General features: G+C 37.0%; 1 protein-coding gene across 6 annotated transcripts in view; it reads right to left on the bottom strand.

Moving 5' to 3' along the window:
* Window positions 1–6,446: 6,446 nt before the first annotated feature.
* The window catches only part of LOC128864930 (uncharacterized), a 54,434-nt gene continuing 40,599 nt past the window's right edge, over window positions 6,447–20,281 (bottom strand). For all 6 annotated transcript variants that reach the window (XM_054104699.1, XM_054104702.1, XM_054104701.1 and 3 more), the window contains 4 exons: window positions 14,691–17,985; window positions 14,401–14,624; window positions 7,232–9,134; window positions 6,447–7,164 (listed from right to left, as the gene is read on the bottom strand). In XM_054104699.1, the coding sequence (XP_053960674.1) occupies window positions 7,133–7,164; window positions 7,232–9,134; window positions 14,401–14,624; window positions 14,691–17,985 (5,454 nt within the window). In that variant the 3' untranslated portion in view covers window positions 6,447–7,132. The remainder of the gene's footprint in view (window positions 7,165–7,231; window positions 9,135–14,400; window positions 14,625–14,690; window positions 17,986–20,281) is intronic.

Below are 20,281 nucleotides of genomic sequence, written 5' to 3'. Positions count from 1 at the left end.
TAATGCGGAGACACAGTTATTGCTGAGAGTACGGTTGAATATGGAGGACGAGTTTAAATCGGGTAGAAGGAAAAAAAATGTATTGTGGAAGAAAGTTGTGACCGAAGTTAAAAATATAAATCCCAATATAAGACTGGACAGCACCACAGGGCAGAGAAAATGCTTAAATCTCTTGGTAACGTACAAGCGCATTAAGAAAAGAAATAATTCTTCCGGTAGAGAAGCTACATCCTGGAGGTATTTTGAGGACTTCGAAGAAGTTTATGGTACAAGGCACTCAATGACTCCGCCAACAGCAAATTGTTAAAGTGAAACTATAAACTATTAATTTTCATAAAACTTATAAAACCTTACTTTAAAAGTGGCCCAATTCATTCGGAAATGGGAATAGAAAAGGTCCTCGGGAAACGACTTTATTGTTTTAATAAACGATTTGTTTTTAGGTATTTTTCTTTTTAAAGACAAACATTTGTACTAAACATTTTTCTCTTTGACTTCAATAGCCTTCTTTTTCTTAAATTTAAAGAAAATCTATCTTTTCTTTGCTCACAAATTTCGTCTAGTGTTAGATTCAGCAAAATTTCCATTTTAGTATTATACGCGTTCAAAAATGCAAACAAACGTATTTGCAAATTGTCAAAAATTGTATAAGAAGTATCAAATGTCAAACTTGCAGTGTTGCCACTGATGCTTATGCTGCAAGTCATGTTGCATTTACGAACACAGCCTTATTTATTAACCCGCCGTTGGACATTTATAACCTTCGGTTGGGTCTATTTTGTCCTGTTCGAGGGCCCTTCTTAAAAGGGTATATTCATAAATCGATAGAAAATTAAATTTTAGAAAGCTACCTGGAAGCTCAATTCATTAGCTTAATATGTTAAATTCACGTCCAAAGTCGAAAAAGCCAGCCTGGCCAAACCCGGGTGCCCAACACGGGAGTTTAGGTTTTATGTATTAGGTTGTTCAATAAGTTTGCAGTTCAATAAGAGAGGGCGTAGCTACTAGCCCAAATTTTTTTTTGCTATTTTGCTGCTCTCTTCGTATGAACGTATGCAAAGTTTCTTTTTAATCTGTCAATTCAGTCTTTGTTTACAAGCCATTTAGTATCGATGTGTCACAGTATTTTCTACAATGGGTAAAATCAAATATCGTGCAGTGATTGAATGATTGGCATAACTTAAGCAAACAATTGGGTAAAAAGGTAAAGTCAGCGACTGTTTTGAAGTGATCTCAGGTGTAAAACAAGGAGATGCGTTTTCATCCCTGCTTTTCGACCTGGTACTACCCGCGGTTATAGCTGATATACATAGATCCTAGTGGCACAAATTTGTGCCTATGCGGCTGACATCGTAATCAACCAGAAACAAAAAGGCTCTGCTAGAAACACTTATGCGTCTAGAATTATCGGCTGGGATGGTAGGACTTATCGTCAATGAAGAAAAAACCAAATATTTGGAAGGCGCAGCGCGGAACGCAACACATATATTACCAATCGGCAGCTTTATCTTGGAAAATGGTCAATGAATTTCAATTTCTTGGAGTTATGCTGGGCGCACAGAAAGATACATTGCCATACAAGACAGGATACAAGCTGCAACTAAGTCTTGCTTCGCACATACAAAGTTGATGAAGTCGAGATTACTTTCCAGGAACCCGAAACTACAAATTTACAAAACTGTCGTAAGACCTACACTTAAATACAAGTGACGTGGAGGCGAGTTCTAACGGAAGCAATGGTTCGTCCTGAACTGAGATGCTATGATGATGATGTTGAAAGCGTGTAAGAACTTTTCGCCATCAATTATTACAGCAGAATGCTGAATTTAAACGTGAACGTACAAGCCTTGACGACGATCCACCCCTTGAAGACGTCCAACAACACCAGAAATCGTAGAAAAATAGGCATCCCATTGGGCAGTGTAAGCAATATTTTGGCTGAAGTAATGGGTTTCAAAAAGCTGTTTGCACAATGGGTGCCGCATTCATTAGCTAGCAATGGATAAAAAATGCATTCGAATGCGACTATCTCAACAATATTTAGAGCGTTTTCGAAAAGATAAAGTGGACATTGCACGTGAATTCATCACCATGGATGTGACTTGGGCCCATCACCATGATCCTAAAACAAATTAGGGGGCTAAAGAGTGTTGTAAACTTGGTTCTTCTAACATCAGAGATGCCAAAAAAATTTTGTTTATGGATTACTTGAAAACTTGTAAAACAATAGATTCTGAATATTATTGTTACCTTTTTGACCAGCTGAAGGAAAAAATTCTTGAAGAAAGAATACTTTTGATCAGGGCAAGAGCATTTTGACAATGGCTAAAATCCGTGAACTATAGTTCGAATTGTTGGAGCATCCACCATATTCACCAGATTTGGCCCCTAGCGACTTGCATCTGTGTTCAAACCTTAAAAAATACCAATTTTTCATCTAATTCTGAGGTTCCAGATGCTCACTTCAGGGATGGAATTCATAAATTGAAATCTCTTCGGAGCAAGTGTATTGATGTTCAGGGAGACTATACCGAATAAAGAAGTGTATTTCAAATTATAAGGTTAAGTTTTCTTATCGATTGGCGATGCTAAGATGTTCGCTAAAAAATAATGCCATCCCCTATCTATCTATGTATACATAGCAAAATAATTAAATATGAGTAAGTACATCAAATATTGCGCTACCAAAATCCACATAAAAGAAGTTAACCAAGACTAGGAAGACAGAATTCACAAAGCAACATATAGGTTCCGAAAATTGGAAAGAGATAGCTTACGAACTCTAACCGGGTGCTACGATATTTTTCGTTATCATTTCAGGTAACTTGAATTAGTAGGAACAAGCGTCTGCCATTTTTTAATTGGATGATAAAACTTCAGTCTCTTTAAATGTTCACATCTCGCAAAACGAAAATTCGTACTCTTAGTTGGTGCGAATCGTTCTTTTAATGAAAATATATAAATGAGCTTAGTTAAAAATGGAAGTAAGACGAAATGTACATATTTAAACCAAAGGTTTGTTTGTAGGTCGTTATTATATAAAATAAATTTTAATAAAAAATGTAAATCTATAAATATTATGAAACAAAGATACGGATGTCTATCTAAACGCGATGAGTTCTGAAACTACCGATCGGATTTCCATACGGTTTTCAATAATGGACGGAGTGATACATAAGGAAGACTCCGCTTATCGAGGAACCAGCATTAACACCGATAAAAATGTCAGCCTTAAAACCCAGCGGAGAATCTCGCTTGCCAACAAGTGCTACTTTGGACTAAGTAGGCAATTGAGTAGTAATGCCATCTCTTGACGAACAAAACTAACACTATATAGGGCTCTCATCTGCCCGTTTTAAGTATGGCGTAGAAGCTTGGACGGTGACAATATTCGATGAGGCGTTCCTTGAAGTGTTTGAGAAAAAAATTCTGCGGAAGATTTTTAGACCTTTGCACATTGGTGACGACGAGTATCGCAGACGGTGGAACGATGAGCTGATGAGCTTTACGACGATGTAGACATACCGCAGCGCATAAAGATCCAGCAGCTTTGTTGGCTGGGTCATGCCGTGCGAATGGATACAAACGCTCTGGCTCCGAAAGTATTCGATGCGGTACCAGGTGGTGGTAACATAGGAAGAGGAAGGCCTCCTCTGCGTAGAAAAGGTCAAGTGGAAAAGGACTTGGTTTCACTTGGTGTGTTAGGACGAGAAAGAAACGACTGGCGCGCTTTGTTAAACTCGACCAAAATCGCATAAGCGGTTATCGTGTCAATTAAGAAGAAGAAGATACATGATACATCACCTTTCCCCGCTCGCAGACTCGCTCCGATTAACTTGACGAAAAATTTGCATGCGAAAGCAACAACAAAGTTATCGAGCAAGATTCGATTAGACTGATTTGCCGTCTTACCAACACTTGCTAACTCTTGGCGAAAAGAAGAGGTCTAAAGTTAAAAAATTGTATCCCAACTAATTTTGAAATAACTTTGGCGTGCCCTCTTATATTTTACTGTTTTATTTTTATTTCTTGTAGGTAGTGTATGATAAACTATTAATGGTGGCTAAAATAAATTTGTATTTTTAAATATGACATAGAATGAAGAAAAATATGTATTTCTTATGACAATTATGCATAGTAAACTAGTAACGATCAGAAATACAGTGGCCTTAACCTAAACAAGTAAATATGTCTCGATGTATATTATTACAACGTTATTGGTAGGCGCAAATACTTACAATGTTTATGAAGGCATTTGATTTTATTGATGTGGTTGACTCAGCTCACTCCGTAGTACAGTATTCAGTCGATTTTTTTGATAGACCTTCAATACTATTTTGGGCAATATTCGTTCTAAGGACTTTAACTGTTACTGGCTTATGCTCATAAAATTGTTCTTTTAAGACCACTAAGAAAAAACGTTAATGGCGAATTGGCTAATAACACAATTGCCGAACCAAGCGCGATTGATTCGTATGGCACATCATCCTATTGAAACTAAAGCGCCAAAACTTCAATAATTGGTATGTAGCTTTTTTCGTAGGCTAAATTGACGATCCAAGCAGTATTTTCTTTTGCATAGGCTTATCGTTAATCAAGTGCAGACTTTTCGTCCCGGAAAAACAACAATCTCATCGGTCAACATAGCCGTAATGTAAATGTCTTTATTTTATCTTTAAACTTTTTTTTTTCTTTTTCACTCGTCGACAAGACTCTTCCATCGTACACGGTTCTGTGCTGTTGTTTTTGCACCGTCCCATGAGATGTCGGCATCTGCTAGTTCGCGCAGCATCGACCTTCTCCAAGTGTTTTTTGGTCGACCGTGACATCTACTCCCTTGCGTGTTCCAATCCAGTGACATTCTCGTGATGTTATCTGGTGGTTTTCTTAATGTGTGACCCATCACCACTTTTTGCGTTTGATTTGCCTAAAGATGGGTTCCTCGTTCGTTAATCTCCACAGTATGTCGTTACTGATGGACAATACGGACTTCACGCTTGAGCCGAACATTCGTAGTTTAGTGCGCCTGGATATTTACGAACTCTCGCATACTATATGCATTCGTCCGAATGTCGGCTTTGCTTTGTTTAGCCTGCAGTTAACATCTTCATCTGCTCCACCATCTGCCGGAATGATGCAGCCGAGGTAGCAGAATGCTTCTACAAATTCCACTGGGCATCCGTTCATCCAATATCTGTCTGGCGTTGTGGTTAACTCTCATAGGCTTGGTCTTGGCGATGTTGACCTCCAGTCCGACAGTGCGTGCCAGCGCGACCAGTTTGCCCGCCTTCGCTTGCATGTCAGAGTTTATGAGAGAAGAGGCAGATGTCATCGGCGAAGTCCAGGTCCTCAAGATGTATAGTGAAACTCCATACGACGCCTTTTTTGTGCAGGCTCAGTTGGCTCATGACGTCATTAAGGACGATGGCGAAGAGAAGGGGCGACAGGGGACAACTTTATCATTTATCTTTTAACTTTAATACTGTCGGTTCCACGAAAAGAGTAACGGTGGTCCCCAGGGACCGGAGCCGGCACCGGGGTCGGGCTCAACGTGTTAAGAGATGCAGAGATCTGTTCAGCAAATGAAATGATAAACGAAAAAAGCGACCCGCTCAAACAGATATGATAATTTTTTTTAATGAGGAATGGAATTTTTGAAATAGTATGTATACCACTGATCTCAATCGGTTGATTTGATATATCGCCTGTGTTGTTTCAGTTAGTTATTAATTTAGTTAAAAACACCGTTACAAAATCTAAAATATTGATTCGGGCCGAATGCGCTTGTCATCATCTAAATATGTCCCTTCCCACGATAGTCAAGTGTAAGTTGGCAAAGAAATGTCACTACAGCAGCATTCCACAAAAATGTATGCGGATTCTTATAAGGTGTTCGTGCCAACGGGCCAAACTGTCAATGCAATTTTCTATGTTGGCGTTTTGAAGCGTTTCGCCCTGAATACCGCGAAGGAGGAAGCTGGCGCTTATTGCATAATAATGCACCACCGCATCGATTCACTCGTGTGACTGATTTTTTGACTAGAAATCGAATTTTAACCATCAATCACTCACCGTATTCGCCTGATATGGCGCCCTGTGACTTCTACCTATTCGGAAAATTGCATTTGGCAATGAAAGGAAAACGTTTTGCGTCCGTAGAGGCCACCGAAAAGGCTTGTACCGACATCCTGAAGGACATTCTGGTCAATGACCTGAAACACTCTTTCGAAAAGCTTTTATATCGCGTAAAACAGTGCATCGAGGCCAAAGGGGACTATTTGGAATAAATAAACTCGAAGTTATCAGAACAAAGCTCCTGTCGTTTCTATTTTAGCTCAGTCTTTTTTATTTTGGACTTCACCTTGTATATGATCTTACAACAAGAACAACGTTCGCATCTAAGACTTCCTAAAGAATCCAAATATCAAAAAATCCTTTCACACACATATATTTTCAATATATTTAAGAAACAATTTATGTAAAAAAATCATTTCATTCATTTTTATTTCCATTGCTCACATATTTTGATTAGGCAAATTAAAGCAATCAACTGAACAACATAAAAAATTATAAAGAAATATTACATATTTGGTTTGTTCATTCATTCAAGAGTTTTATATGTATGTCTATACATAAATTCAAAGACAATTATTCTACTCCTTGGAATATATCTACATTCACAGGAATAGATCTACATTCTGACGCTTTAAAAAAAAATAGTATAAAAATTGGTTAAAAAATACTTTAAGGCAAATTTAATATTAAATGAACATATCCACTTAATTCACATTATGCGTAAACAAATAAAACAAAACATGGTTTTAGGTTTTTTTTTAAACTAATATTAAAGATAAAAGTGAATTAGCTGCTATTTTCATAAAATAACTGCTGTAATTCTTAGTGCATAACAAATTCATCACAAATTCTATGCGAAACGAGTGCATGAACGTTAACCGTCACTTTTTCGCTTTAAATTTGTACATGTGTATGATTATTATTATTATTTTTTTTTTTTTGCAGGATTCAAGTAAAGCTGTTCAGTGGCATCTTAAAGTGGCTAAATATTTGTATTTGGTTTAAAAACGATACTCATTTTTAAAACGAAAAAATACGGATTTTTTTTTCCTTATATCTACATGTTGTAATTGCCATTCATTGGGTTACCTGAAAATAAATATAAGTTAATAGACACTCTTTAATGGCTACGGTCATAATAATTAATTCAACTTACCCAACATGTCCATTGTTATATTGGCAGAATTGGGTCTTATCAAAATTTTAACTGGTTTGTAATTGCAACTACCAGTGAAGTTGGAATTTTGACTCAGCAGCGCTATGCGCGGCGAAAATAATGCAGTATTTTGAGCAGTCGAGCATAGAGCGTTCGATGTAGTAGGCGATATCAGCTCTGGAATAGGATACGAAATAGCTTGCTCTTGTATTGTTGGCATGGGCTGGTGTTGTGATAAAACTTGTGCTTGAAAGCAGTTCACATTCGGCACTTGATTCTGTAGATTCTTAAGATTCACGCATCTTATAACTTTGGGTTTTTGCTGCGCCTCAGACATTTTCGTATCATTAGCAATAACAATATCCTCATCATTAACAATTTCAATGTCACTATCAGATTCATTATCGCAGGCTTCTTGTTTTACGATAGTTTTGCATGTATCAATGTTTAGTTTTTGACCCAAAAACGGTTCATCAAAGCAAGGTGCAATCTGGAGTTTCAAAGGTTTTATTGTATCTACAGATAGTTGATTATTAGTAGCGAATCGACAGCGTATTCTCAACACTGCAGTTGGATGATTTTTATTGAAATGCTCATCACATTCTGTGAGTTTAAGCGATTCCTCACAAATTTCACAAAAGTATTGTAGTGTGATGAGGTGAACCTTTTTCAAATGTGTTGCATACACTTTCCATGAACTATCACTACCTTCTGGGCAGAAGAAGCAGCTCTTAATGGTTGAAAAGGTTTTCCTTAGTTGTGCGAATACGATGGATATTGATATTTTTACGCACTCTGTTGACCGTATTATGGTCACAATCGGCACATCTCTAAATAGATGCTCTTGGTTGAGATGTTCCAATATTTTTCGCCTATCATGATGATAATATGAACACACACAGCAAACATGTATGTCGAGTACATGTATTTTTATATGGTCTATGATGGGGTCCCAGTTTTCGCTCGTTATACGAAAATCACATTTTGCACACATAAATTTTCTATCACCGATGCGGTGGCTTCCTTTCAAATGTGCATAGAATATTTCATTATCAAATGTTGAAAATGTACAATTCTGATAGAAACATTTTCGTTTGATGTTTTCGCTATTCTTGTAACTCGGAAAGTTTTCTAACCACGAATTTGTAAATGGTACAGTCCACTGTGTTTTTATTGAATCGTAATATAACTGTTCAACATACTTGCAACGATTCTGTACAATTTCTTGCAGCTCTAGCAAAAAACAATATCTATCCTTTTGTTGCTCGGATGACTTCATTAGTACCGTAAATGGTTGATTGAAGTACAACGGCACCTTTTCAATTTGTATCAAAACAGAGGCTGGATTAATATCTGCATGTGCAAGTGCTATATGATCGTTAGCTACCCTCTGCATAGGAAATGTTTCGCCACAGTGGTAGCAACCATAAAGATGACAACAGTGCAGTTCGAAATGTTCCTTGAAATCAGTCAGTGGTAATTCTTTTTTCTTCTCATTTGGACAGTGGGGGCACACACTTATAATGCAACAATGACGTTTTCTCATGTGTCTAAACCACATCTCGTATGATGAGAAGAATCCACCACATGTCGGATGCGGGCAGTGATACAGTAAATTAGGTGAAATGCCTGTACTGCCAGTTAATTTAAGCAAGCTGTGCCGAATACTTTCCTCAGCTGTTTGCACCAATTGCTCTAAATTTGGTTTAGTTTCACTCTGAGGCTCATTTATTCCATCTGTTTCGGTAAAGTTTTCCGCTATATTTACTTCAATTGTCTCTTTCGCGTTCATAACCTTGTCATTTAAACCGGATCCCGTTTTCACATTTACTGCCTTGATGCTTTCGAACGGAACAAACGGCAACGACACATATGTTATAATCAGGTTCTCAAGTAAATCCTCCTAAAAAACAATAAAGTTTAAATTAAATAATAATAAAAAAAGGTTGAACAAAAGTGATTGCATAAAAGCTGCATCAATTTACTTAAAACAGCCTTACTGTTTGATAAGCAAATTACTATTTTTACTCAAAAGTTGCCAAATTATAAGTTTTGAATTATAAATTATTTTAATTTTGAATTATAAATTATTTTAATTATTAAATTACTTTAACACTGGCAACACTAGCCATCCATGTATACACAAATGGCTCAAAGCTCGAGGGCAGGGTGGGCGGAAGTATATACTCCGAACATCTGGGGATCTCACACGAAACGTACTCATATTTCGAGTGATCAAAATGAATATATTAATATGTATTTTATTTATTAAGCCACTAAATGTAATAGATTCTCATAGGCTAAGTGGACATATTTTAAGGTTAATAGGCATTAAAAAAAGGAAGTACAATTAAACTATCTATAATAAATATTCAAACATTTCAATCTTCGGTCTTCTGAAAATGAAAAATCTATCTCAACAAATTTAGAGATTTCATTAAACTCAATTAAGGTTCTAGTAATAGGAGCATTTCGAGCATAAAGAGATTTTGATAGACGAACATAGAAGAACTCCGAACTACGAAGAGCTCTGGCCGGAATATTCAAGAAAATCCTCTCAAGAAGCACCGGACAGTCGACAGCACCACAGGTCAAATCAAAAATGAAAGACAAACATAGGATTATTCTCCTGTTGTGCAATGATTTTGAGTTAATCAATAAGCACCGCGCTGCATGGGTAGGGATAGGGATAGGGAATGTAAGAATACTTTCTGGATTCGTTTAATTCTAGCAACATGACTTGTGTAATACGGAGACCAAATGAAGCACGCATACTCAAGTTCCGAACGTACAAACGCCGTTTACAAAAGCTTCAGCGCATAAATATCGGAGAAATCGGAGCTATGACGCCTAACAAAAGCAAGCACAGCGTAAGATTTGGTAATAATAAAATTTATATGACTAGCAAAACTAAGCTTCGCATCAAATATTACACCCAAGTCTTTAGTTTCACTTACACGCGACAGGAAGCGCTCTAGATATGTGATGGTCAATGTGATGGATATTTAAGGTGTCAATGACAGTGGCACGCTTAGAACAAGTAATTTGGAAACACTTATTATGTTTAGCGGTAGACGATTATTGATACACCGGTTACTGAAATTATCTAAATTAATTTGCATCAATTCATCAATCGAGAGAGCTATCGTTCGCCGAATAAATCTTAACGTCAGCAAGCAGTAAAGCACGAATCTTACTGACGAGAAGCAAGAGCAAATATCATTGATAAACAGAACAAAAAAAAGCGGAATACTACCTTGCCGAACCCCAGAGCAAGCAACGAAAGGAAGAGACCCAAATTGGCGGCGACAACCTAGCAGTGGTGAATGAGCAAATAAGATGAGATCCAACTCAAGAAAACTGAGTAGAAGCCAATGCAGGCTAATTTTTTAATTAATGTTATATGGGAAAACCAGCAGCTAAATCTGCCATAAGACTCAGCGCGACAGGCGCACTTACCAATAAAACATTCGCACATAGCTTAATAGCCATGAGTTACAGGGTCCAGACGGATTATATGACTCCGAAATGCAATTAGGTGAAGAAATTCCGAACAACAATAGAAAAAGAGAGATGAAAAGGAGGAATGAAACCTAACCCAAATACTCTTAATATATTTACTGATGGCTCGAAAATGTTAGACGGAGTAGGGGCAGGGATCTTTTGCGCAAAGCTAGTCATCAGACAGCCATTTAAGCACTCCAGCCACTGCAGTATCTTTCAAGCAGAAGTCTTAGCTGTAGGTAAGGCTGCGGAAATAGCATTCGCAAAGACATCAAGCAACGGCAAAATAAGTATATACGTTGACAGCCAAGCGGCGATAAAAACAATAAACTCATATTAAATTTCATGTTCTAAATGTTCTAAAAAGCAGGGAAGCCATAGGAGACTAGCCGCAGCCAAACGATTGCATATTTATTGGTTACCCGGATATAAGGGCATTGTAGAAAACGACATTGTAGATGAGATTGCCAAGAGCGCTGTTTACATATTATATTATACAATTCGAACAAGAAAACGCATACTGAAACTTTTAACCTGTTAAGCGATTAGTTTTTCTTAGACAGCTCGATTTACTGTGCTGAATTAATTTCAAGCGATGGACTGTTGATACAAAACCGGTTTTCAGCCAAATATTGGATTCACCGTGCGCGTTGGCTGAACGATTATGATAACGATTATCAGGGAATTCAGTGTTCATACTTACATACTTTATAATGTCAAAATAACAGGGAAATTTTCGTTTTTTGCTTAACTTTAAATTTCATAGCGAATGCAATTTCCTTTTTCGGCATGACGCACATATACGACATTAACTAAAAAATGAACTTTTGAAATTTACTCATATTATATATACGACATAATCTCTTAACAGGTTAAATACGGTATACAATGACATCGCTGCGACCGTGAAAACACAGATAGACAGGAGATGAAATAATCTAGCCACTTGTAAAACCGCGAAAATCATGTGTACACAGAATGCAGACAAATACGTCAGATTCGTATTAGCCCTGTCCAGAAAAGAAAGCAGAACTATCGTAGGTATACTGACAGGCCATAATTTGCTAGCGGCGTACGCATACAAGATAGGAATTACAAACAACGATAACTGCAGATTTTGCAATGAACTGGAAGAGAGGGAAACGCTAGAACACCTTCTATGTTCTTGCCATGCGTTAGCTAGAACCAGATTAAAATGCTTAGGAGCTCTACAATATGAGAAGTTAGAATGCCTCTCGGGGTTAGAGCTTCAGAGTTTACTTAGACTCGCAAAAGACGCAGACGTATTACAAGATGTCTTCTACAAAGAAACGTAAACGTCTAGCACCAACTGGTAACACTAAGGACCAATAGGTCTATGTGATGGCTTTCAGCCAGCCAGGTCAACCTAACCTATGGGAAACCCGATCAAAAGCCTTAGAGAAGTCGGTATAAATTATAATTTTTACAAATGGCGCCGTACGTCAGTCAATCACATTTGACACTTGTGAACCAGACAGCTATAGTATACAAACAGATAAGGAATGGAAGGCGTAAAGGTCAAAATAAAGATTTAAATCACACCAAATTATTTTATTTAATAAAAAGTTATTAAAAAAAATGAATTAAAAAAAATAATAATAGAGATTAATTTTGCGCCACTATATATTTATTATTGTTTTAACCAGCATGGTTTCATTAAATGTGTGTAGGTGCGTTGAAAAATGTAGACAAACTTAAATCATCCTATCGTGATGAACTAAAGGCGTTATGCGGAAAGCCTAAGGTGCACATACAAATTTATTATAAATAGAAAAATTTTAGCATGTCCTTGCCAAATATTCGTATTTAAGGTTATATATTCTGAGACGTTAACCGCAGTTAGCAGACACTTTAATGATTAGTGGCGACTACCAATAGCTGTGCCCTGAGACAACAATGGCAAGAAATTCAAGGTGATTTTTAAAGTAAAGAATGAAAATTAAAAATAGGTGCTCTATCGTCAATTCAATGCTTGTTTAGTTTACACATTTACAAAATGGGCCACTTTTCATTAGAACAAAGTGAGATTTTTAATTTAAATATTTTTTTTATACAAATATAGTTTATGAAGGGTGATCAGATTAGAGGTACTTTTTCCAATATGGCTTTTTTGACAGATCACTGCAAACTAAATATATAATTTTTTTCAGTATTCATTGACATTTCATCATGTAAAGACTTACGCCTCAACAACATTTACAAATCGTGCAATTCTATTACGAAAACGACGCTAATGGAAAAGTGTTCATCGCGCGCTCATGCCAACTTATGTTGTTCAGCGATGAGGCCCATTTTTGGTTTAATGGCTATCAATAAGCAAAATTGCCATGTTTGGACTGAAGAACAAACCGAAGCCATTCAAGAACAGCCAATTCATTGGAATCAACCGTTTGGTGCGGCCTATGGGTGGAGGAATCATCGGCCCATATTTCTTCAAACATGAGGCTTTGAATCGATGCCGGAAATTGAAGTCCGTGATTTCCACAACATTTGGTTCCGCGCTACTTGCCATACAGAAACAATGGATTTACTGCGTCGTCGTTTCGGTGAGCAATTTATCTCTCGTCTCGGACCAATGGATGATTAGCCACCAAGATTGTGTGATATCACACCTTTGGACTTTTATTTGTGGGGTATGTAAAGTCTAAATGCTTTGTGAATAAACCAACTTCGATTGAGGCATTGGAAGCCAACATTACTAAATTTATTCACGAGATACCGACCGAAGTCCTCCAACGAGTCATTCAATATTGGTGTATACGGATGGCAGAAGTACGGCAGAGTTGCGGCCAACATTTGAAAGGGATTATCTTTAAAAAATAAATGTCATGAATGGTTCTACACAAAATTAATAAAGATTGCCCAATTAATTTGAGTTTTCGTTGTTTTATTTTAATTTGAAAACCGATACTTTAAAATTGATCACCGTTTATTACATCAGGAACCATATAGCTGTGTGTACACAGGTAAGTAAAAATCAACTGAACAACGCTTCCCCTCTCTTTTTGTAGTGGGTAGAAAATTTCACACATTTATCTGGTCAGAGTATAACAGTTTGACAAAAGTAAACGAAAATTTGAGAGCTCTGACACAGGGCAGTATAAATGCGACAATTTTGCAAGAAAATAAACTACCAATAACATTTCCAACTTTGAATGTTCCAATTCGTACAGAGTTTTTTTCTATTTTGAAGCTAATCTCTCTTGGAAGGTATTTTTCGAAACATTTATGGAATCGCATAAACTTAGTTTTCAAACTGCAGCAAATTAAAAATAATTCAACCGATTGATTGGAATATTACACACAAAATATGAGTTCATCAATTTTCCTTTACTTCTATATTTTCATTACTGCTCTATTTTATGTTTGAGTTGTAAAATTAAGTTATTGTTTTGTGTACTGAAAAACTTCCTAGTCATTTAAATATTATTATTTTTTTCATAATAAAATACTGAATTGAATACTTTGCATTGGCTTTTGCCCTTTGAAAATTGATTGAACCGTTCTCAAGTTATAAAAGATTGAAGTCAGAACAAAAAAATGTACCAGTTTATTTGTGGTTCACTATTTATAATTTTCCTTAGCGGTATAATGGCGCTTGCTAGATATTTGCTAGTGTATTTATAAAACCCAAGAAACTTTACCTCTTTTCCAGCAATTAGAATTCTCTGGCAAACGAAAGGATTTTGGTCTGGATGTGACGCAACTAAATGATTTTTGACATCTTTAATATCATGCAATTTCTTTGTACAGTATATACATGCATATTTCTCAACTGCTGCGATAATTTCACTATTAATGGGCAAAGAGTGCATGCTCATCAAATGATTCTGCATCCATACCACATTCTGGAATTCTCTTAAACAATCTATGAAATATAAATATAAATGTTATAAATTTAGGCTACATTCCAACAATAATTATTACGCAATACCTTTGAACGGGCAAACGAGCGGTTCAACGTGTTTTTTTAATAATTCCGAAATATTTGTTGGTAAAGCGTTGTTAAAAGTTATATCGGATGCACATTTGTAAATAAGCTCCTGCTGATCTGGATGTGAACTTCTCGCATGCATTAAAACATGGCTTGCCGAAGACGCACGATAGCAACAAACTGAACATTGAAACTGCGAACGGTGATGGGATTTCTGAATGTGTTCAATTAACATTTCCGGCGTATTGCAAACTTCTGGATTCAATTGACAATAGGCACATTCCAGATATCCTTCAGGTGGCTGTTCACTTCTGCAATGTTCGCTTAAATGCTCTAGGATTTCACTGCTTGCATCCGTTGAATATAAACAATCAGTTGCCATGCATTTAAATAGGCCATAATACGAAACTCCGTGCGAATATTGCCGATAAGATATACGACTAGATTTCAGCACTGGCTGTTTGCTGTCATAATTTTCTTTTTCTACTGACAATAGGTCCTGGCTTTCAGTTTTTATATTAATTTCTAAAGCACACACACTACTTGCAGTTACAAGATTTTCCATTGATGACAGAGGCGCACATCGTTTGTCACTTTCTTGTGCAGGTTTGGCAGGAGAAGTTTTCCTCGATGAATCTATTAAACTTGAATTTATTGTTTCAATCCATGCGTTGTCCAAATCTTCATTATGAATGTAGCTCGTAGTCGGCAACTCCACCATTTCCAAACTTGTATCAATAGCATTGCCATTTTTCTCGGCAACTTCACCTTCTTCTGGCATTGCTTCATTTATAACCAAAATGTCGTCCTCTTTCTTCAGAAATTCAAAGTTCTTATCTGTTTCAGCAGAATTCTCATATGCTTCCTCATCATTTACTGCTGCCAATATATATTTTCGAATTAAACTATAATCGTCTTGTCTTTTATCGTGGTGATCGCGCAAATGTTTGAATGTATTGGCTTCATTTAATTGCACAAAGTTACATATTTTACAACAATATAAATATATGACCAAGACATTCGGATGATATTGATAGAGCAGTTGAATGCGTGCATTGCGACAAGATTTCGAATGACACTTGTGCGACTGAATATCAAATTCAAAAGGCTTTTGCAACTTGCAAATACCACATTGAAAAGCGTACTCTCCTGTATGTGTTGAAAAATGCTTGTAAAAATTTATAAATTTATCCTTTAATTCATCCTCGCAGAACGCGCATTTAAGTAAATATTTTTTAGTATTAAGATTTGTGCTTTTGAACAAACTTTGCGCAAATGGAATATTTGTTTCTAGAGAACTTAATGCCGCTCTGCTTAAACGCGCCACATACGACTCAGTTTTGTGTACTCTTCTATAGTGATTTGTTAAATCGCTAGGCTTTGATTTGCACAATGCGCAAAAAGTTGTATTTGTATTTGTCATTAATATATCAACATTTTTATGTTTAATGTTCAATTTTGCCGGTTTTGGCTCAAGAAAACGATCTTTGTTTTGCTTCTTTGTCTTGCTCACGTCTTCCACAAGGTGGATATTTATAGTTTTAGAACCTGGCGACAGTTTTACTGCCTTCGTGTATTTTAAAATAGTTTCGGGTGAAAGTCGTCTCAGTTTTACAACTGGTGTGTATATCAAAGGCGTTGAAGGAGGTGGTGGCGACGATGTCGATGACGCGGTTAGAGTTGACGACGTTGACGAAGAAGACGATATCGTTCGAATTCTCTTATAAGGCACACTTTTTGGGTATTTTCTTTTTCGCTGATTATTCAACGCTTCCGAATGCATTTCAATTACTTTTTGATCATTTGCAGGTAATTTTTGATATGACTGTATTTGAATATCATTTCCAACTGTTGTTCTCACATTTTCGTCTGAGCGTGTATCAGTTAATATTTGTTGATTTGCCAATGAAAGTGATTTAGTTTCTTGATGTGCTCCTTCTTCTGTACTTAATTTTGCTACTGTATCTTTTCTAAGAACGTCCAATATTTTGTCTCCATATGGTAGTATGGCTTTCAAAATCATGCTTCTCAGATCAATTTGTGGCTCCAAAGGCGAATAGTTATGACTCTGTATCTCAGAATCTTCCACAATTTCTATGCCTTTTTTTGTTAGGGAAAAGCTACTGGAAACTTCAGTGCTTTGGTTTGGTGCATCTACACTGTTTGCTCTTACTAAAGTTGAATTATTGCGAACTTCATTTGAATTTACGTTCGTTTCTCGTTTTGCTTCCTCTGATTGTTTTTCTAACTCTGCTCTCTTCGCTAGCTCGGTTCTTTTCGCTTCTTCTTCTTTCATCATGGCCTTTGCTCCCTTTTCTAAAACTATTTTCGCTGTTTCTTCGGCTTTTTTTGCTTCCTCTGCTTTCTTCTCTTTCTCCGCTTTTAGTCGCTTATATTCACCGTATGTTGTTGGTTCACAGTTCGGTACTTTCGAATTGTTTGTGCTCCTAGCATTACACACTGTTGTAGAAGAAAGTGGTACATTTTTATTTCTTTCCAATAATTTGATAATCCGCGGATCTCTAAGATTTAACTGAAATGGCTGAGATGGAAGTGAGAGAGGTTGCATAGTATATGCGTTCTGTTGTATTTGACTGGTTTCCGTTTGACCTGGAGAATCCATAGGTGGTACATAAAGATTTCCGCATTGTGGAGTAAAAGTAGTACCACTGTTTTGAACTATGTTATTAATCACATTTTCCGGCGACGTGCTCAAATTTACGTCTTTTAACAATTGTTCAATATTAACTCCGTATTTTTTTGTAAAACCGTTATAAATTTCTTCCAACTTTTTGAGATCAAAGCTCTCCAAATTTGTTTCAGGGATCGTTATACACTCAGATTTTGGGTCTTCGATTGTATTAACAGCGTCTTTTTGAGCTTCGATTTGTTCGAGAGCTTCACTTTTTTCATTATCACAAATTTTTATTGCCTCAATATCTTCACCAATTTTAGTAGTAAAGTCTTCTCTTCTCTTAAAAAGCTTCTCTTCATGACACAAATCATATTCTTTGACCTCAACATTGTTATTTTCATTATCCGAATCTATGCAAATTGTGTTCTCCGTTTGGCAATGTTCTAAGGTGGGTGTGGGTTGCTCCTGATTACATTGAGTGGTAATGCTTGATTGTGGTTGAGAAATTTCTTTTGGATTATCTGATGATGGAATAATGATAACATCGTCATCATCCGATGAATTTCCAGCATTGTCTTCATCATCTGAACATAAATTTACTCTGAAGCATTTAACTTTGTCGTCTCTATTAAAAATATTCATAATATATTTTGGTACTTTCTGGAAAGAAAAATCATATTAATAATGTATTACATGATAAATTAAAAAATTCAACAAGATTCTACGTATGTATATGAAAAAAAAAAATGTAAGTGAAAGCTACACCTCCTATAACAAAGCCCTAAAAGAATTTTTTAGCCTATAGATGACGGCCACCGTAGCCGAATGAGTTGGTGCGTGACTACCATTTGGAATTCAGAGTACATTGGTGTGAATCTCCGTGAAACACTAAAATAACGAAAACGTTTTCTCTAATAGCGGTCGCCCCTCGGCAGGCAATTGCAAATTTGCGTATTTATGCCATGAAAAAACTGCTCATAAAAAATATCTGCCCATTTGTGGAAAAACATCAAGATGCACGCCACAAATAGGAAAAGGAGCTTCGCCAAATACCCTTGGCGCTTACTCTCTTTTGGGATATTTGGCGGAGCTCCTCTTCCTATTTGTGGCGTGCGTATATATTATATATATCAGTTTTTTTCTACACGTATTTAAAGTTACTGTTTTCGAACAACCCCGTGTTTCTTGATGTTTATTTCTACTAAAAACGTACGATAGGTGGCTCTATCGTGAAATTTTTGCCATGTTTTTTTTTCATTGAAAAGTTGCTTTTTTACTGTTTTGAGACTCAGAAATCGATTTTTTGACATGTTTTCCATGGCAAAATTTATGAGGAATATTGTTATAAAGATCATTTAATTTGTTAGAAAACAATAGCATAAAAGTTCATATTTGTTTCAGCGATTTGTGAACTAACCGTTTGGCAAATGAGTTTATTGGATTTCGAAATAAGTTGTTTTTTTACAATTAAAAATTAATAGCTGCTTGCAAAATTTGTGATATTATTGTAATTTTTGTAGAAAATTTAATACCGTCTGGCTGCTATAAGCAGAAATATGCTTGGAAATTTTCCATTGATACTGCCTAGGTGCGGCCTCTATAAAAAAAACACTTTTTCGGGTATTTTGATTTATATGGGTTCATTAGTTCTCCTAAGGGTTCGATAGCAAAATGTCTGCCGAAACTTGTCTGAAATATAATAATCAAGAACAATAGAATATAAGATTCCCGAAAGTGAAGAGAAATTGTGAGGGTAATTTTCTCGCGACATAATTTTAAAGGATCTGATTCGAAGGTGTCAAAATATCACACTGTTGTAAACCAAAATTAAAGTTGGATAATATAATGGTTCCATGTGTAGAAGTACATTCACTTGGGAGTGGCCAGGACGATTCTTCTGCATATGGTCCAAGCAGCTCACAACTCCCGGGATTAGCCCAAGTATCCTCTGGATAGGAGTGAGCGAACGTGAGAAGGCGAAGCATTCCAGGATAGCTGGTTGTGTGCTGGGTGTGGGATCCGCCCCAATGAAAAGATATACAAAGCCTCGGATGAGAACTACCTTTACTGATGACGACCCCTGCAAACGAAATAGGGAATACGATTTGAGGGCATACACCTGGAATGTCCGGTCCCTTAATGGGAAAGGTGCCTATGCCCAGCTGGTTGATGTTCTCGAGAGAGTAAAGGCTGATATCACTGCCATCCAAAAGATGTGATGGACGGGGCAAGGCAAGAAAAAAATAGGACCTTGCGACGTCTACTACAGCTGTCATGTAAAGGAGCGCAAATTTGGTGTCGGATTTGTTGTTGGAGAGAAACTTCGTCGCCAAGTACTGTCGTTCACTCCGGTGGACGAGCGTCTCGTAATAATCCGCATCAAAGCACTTTTTTTTAACATCTCGCTAATTTGCGCCCACGCCCCGACGGAAGAGAAGGATGATGCGACCAAAGATTCAATCAGCGCTTGGAACGTTTCTATAAACGCTGCCCCCGCCACGACATAAAAATCGTGCTTGGCGACTTCAACGTCAGGGTGGGCAAGAGGGGAATTTTTGGTCCCACAGTCGAAAAATTCAGTTTGCATAACGAAACATCCGGAAACGTACAGAGGCTGATCGACTTCGCCGGGGCCCGAAACATGGTAGTCTGCAGCACCATATTCTAGCATAAGAAGATACATTAAGCTACCTGGCTGTCTCCTGGTCGAAAAACGCGAAACCAAATCGATCATGTTGTGATAGATGGTAGACACGCTTCTAGTGCATTAGATGTACGTACTCTCCGAGGACGCGACATCGACTCCGATCATTACCCCGTTGCAGCCAAACTGCGCACACGCCTCTGTGCAGTAAAAAACGTATATCTACCTACACAAACAATGTTCAACATCGAAAAGCTGCAATCACAACAGACAGCCAGAAGATTCGCAACTCGACTCTCACTCCTGCTGTCA

This window comes from Anastrepha ludens, chromosome 5 (assembly GCF_028408465.1).
Source record: "Anastrepha ludens isolate Willacy chromosome 5, idAnaLude1.1, whole genome shotgun sequence".
Classification (NCBI taxonomy): Eukaryota; Metazoa; Arthropoda; class Insecta; order Diptera; family Tephritidae; genus Anastrepha; species Anastrepha ludens.
The sequence above is the reverse complement of the archived record's forward strand: the minus strand, read 5'-3'. Positions and strand labels throughout refer to the sequence as shown.